We start from the raw sequence: 3,090 nt of genomic DNA, 5'->3' as shown, positions 1-3,090 counted from the left end.
TGACCCGGCGCGGGTCGAGAAAACTTTTAGTACCGTTCTGCGGGCCAACATTTGAGAGGAAAAAGTTTTTTCCCACAGCATCTAATGATTGAGTACATTTTATCAAGCAAAGTTGGTTGATCCAATTTCTCGGTAGAAATTATAATTTTGAATAAAAATCAAGTTCAAGTGAAAAATAGGTAGAGTTTTCACACAAGAACAACTTTTCAACCACCCACAGCTCGTTTCTGTGACTATTGTTTTGGGACGGTTTCGTAAATTTATAGCTTAAATCTGTTGCCCGGCAGCAGGTTTGCCGATGTAGATTATAACCGACGGTTTTTTGAACACTAGCTGCAGAGATTAATTGCGGTCCCCGTAGGAAGAACATTTTGGAATTAATTTTGTGACATGGTGGCCGCACACTGAAGATGTTCGATTTTGCTTCGCAATGCCGATTCATAACCGATTCCAGGCCGTATGGGAGATTTATTAGACACCCATAAATCAGATATAATTTAGTGCCCATTGTGCGTCGGATTTTCGATAAATATTAAAAAACGGTGTTACTAATAGGTTAGATGTTGGCGCTCGAACGACATTGTTGGTGACTCAGAGATATTTGGAATAAATATTTTGATTCAATACAATCGAATTGAATGCTGGTGAGCAAAATACAGGAAAGATTAAAACAATATTACATTGTTGATAATTGATAATAATGTAGGAAATGTAAAGCTGATTCTGTATCAGATGTAAAATATTTCATCATTTGAATGTACCACATTCATTCTATTAAAAAAACCTTGGGCTTAAATGTCTTTCTAAGATTTGACCTTTCTTTATCGACAAACTTCACAGCCGGTTGATAGTGTACATGACTGCCTCGGGGCAACTGTCTTACCTGACTCACAACTAATATACGTGCTATTGAAGTAAAATGTATACTATACCATTTTATTCGTTTATAGCATATATGCATTGCATTCAGTTAATACGAATATCAAGAAGTTTTTTATAAGTTATGTTTTAAACTTGTAAAAAGCTGCACGAATAACACTCTAGTTTAACAAACGAAGCATTGCATACTGCTGTCACTTGAAAAATAACGTTTTAGTAAGTTATTTTCAGGTGTACGAATTAAGCGAGGGAACCTCGCTCATTTGACCTTTTTCCCGATTTTGAGCTCCCGCGAACACAACGTATATTTGTCAGGTAAAACAGTAGTGCAACAATCCTACCGACTCTATCTAGCAGCCCTATCTAGCCACCTAACATTCATTCTATTCTTTCAATTAAATTTCAAACCTTATAAGCTAACACCAATTTTATAGTCCAATGAACTTATTTTATTTTCCAAATATTCTTCAAAAAATATTTTTTAGTTTTCAAAAACCCCGTATTGCTGGACTGGAAAGCAACATTCCATGAAAGCTATGCATGAAAATTGTAACCAAAAGTTCTTCTAATTACATGTGAAATTTTCATGATAAGTTCTTCCATGAAGACTTCCGAAATTCTGCTACAGCTATGTGACGACATTGTATTCTGCAGCTGCTCTTCCAGAGACTGAATTTTACTGTTCAAACTATCGAGCAGGCTTTGTTGTGTCTGTGTTTGTGTCAGTAGTTCAGTGATCTGGTTTTGCTGTACGATGACTGTTTGCTTCAGAATGTCAAAATTTGTTGCCTGTTTGTTGGTGTCCTCTACAACCAGACGCAGTTGATCCTCCACTTCCTCTAGGTTGTCCACTTTGAACTCTTCGTCATCGATAGCCGTCAAATTGAGTTGACGATAAAGGCTGGCACTTAACTGAGTAGATTTAGAGCACTGAAGTGGGTCTGCAATTGATGCATAATTGTTTGCCGCAGTCGCAGTTGATCCATAGCCGTAGTCATAGGCGGCTGTCGTGGTATAATCTCCGTAGTTCGCTTGGTTACCAATGTTTGTCACGCGAAGAAACACCGAATTGAATCTATTACTCCAGCGACAGTCCCACAGATTATTATAATGGGTAAGTTGTACGAGTGACGGGAATGTTTTTTCGTCAAACTGTTTAATAAACCGTAAACTATTTTCTTTGACAGATAAAGTCTTCAATGTAGATAATTTCCAATTCGTAAAGTCCAACTCTGCTAATAAGTTGTTTGATACATCCAAAGTTACAAGATTTCCGAGATTGACATTCCGGTTAGACATGATAGCATATAATCGATTACCAGATAAATCTATTTCTGTGAGATTGTCTAATCCGATAAAGTCACTTAAGTTCAAATATTGAATCCTGTTATATTTAAGGTTCAATTTCGACAGTGACTTCAGCTGGTTTATATTGCTGGGAACCGCGATAAGATAGTTTGAAACGATTTCTAGTCGGACAAGGCTCTTATTGTCAGTAATATTATCTATCACTATTTCCACTGTTTTACTTCCACTAGCTTTCAAAATGAATAAATCCGGTTTTAGGTAGATTTTCGATACAGCACCACCGGTTATGGAAAGTGTGCTTACCCATTGCATGCGTTTCATTATTGCCGGGGAAAGATAGTTTGCAAAGCAATCTTTCATTTCAAAACTTGCATACACTGGAAAATCGAACGATTCGACTTCAGTAGAGGAAAAATTCAAGCCTCGTAACGTGCATTTCTCATCAGAATTGCCATAGTACCTTTGATCACATTTTATTGTGATCGTTGATACACTCACACACAATGTGCTAAGAATAAAAGGCGCATTTTAAAATTATTCCGTAACTATTTCATTTACATACTTACAGAAGAAAAAAACTTGCGTCACTCAAACGCTTCATTTTTGAACTGAGGTGCAACATGCTATGCTTTGGCTTCGACTGTCGTTAGCTAGAATTTTGTTATCTCTCACTTCAAATTATCGATCCCATCGTGAGTCTTATCAAAGCTGGTTCTAAGCCTGTAGGGCTAGTACAACTGGACTGCCCATGGATGCATAGTTGACGTAACGACCAACACAATCATTGTTGAGATAACGCATTATCATTGGGAATAATGTTTAAGGCCATATAATCCTAACTGTATACTTTTTCAATCAAATATTCTGTCAATTTAGTAGATATTATTTGTCAAAAAAGGACCG

The 3,090-nt window shown here is 36.8% G+C and overlaps 1 protein-coding gene across 1 annotated transcript; it reads right to left on the bottom strand.

Annotated features, from left to right (window-relative positions):
* Positions 1–1,381: 1,381 nt before the first annotated feature.
* LOC128737770 (uncharacterized) lies at positions 1,382–2,794 on the bottom strand. Its single transcript, XM_053832477.1, has 2 exons — positions 2,754–2,794; positions 1,382–2,695 (listed from the first exon to the last, which is right to left on the bottom strand). The coding sequence occupies exons 1-2, from the start codon at positions 2,786–2,788 to the stop codon at positions 1,414–1,416; spliced, it is 1,317 nt and encodes a 438-aa protein (XP_053688452.1). The 5' UTR covers positions 2,789–2,794; the 3' UTR covers positions 1,382–1,413.
* Positions 2,795–3,090: the final 296 nt, after the last annotated feature.

This window comes from Sabethes cyaneus, chromosome 2 (genome assembly GCF_943734655.1).
Source record: "Sabethes cyaneus chromosome 2, idSabCyanKW18_F2, whole genome shotgun sequence".
NCBI lineage: Eukaryota > Metazoa > Arthropoda > Insecta > Diptera > Culicidae > Sabethes > Sabethes cyaneus.
Note: the sequence above shows the minus strand (reverse complement) of the source record. Positions and strands in the feature narration are given on the sequence as shown.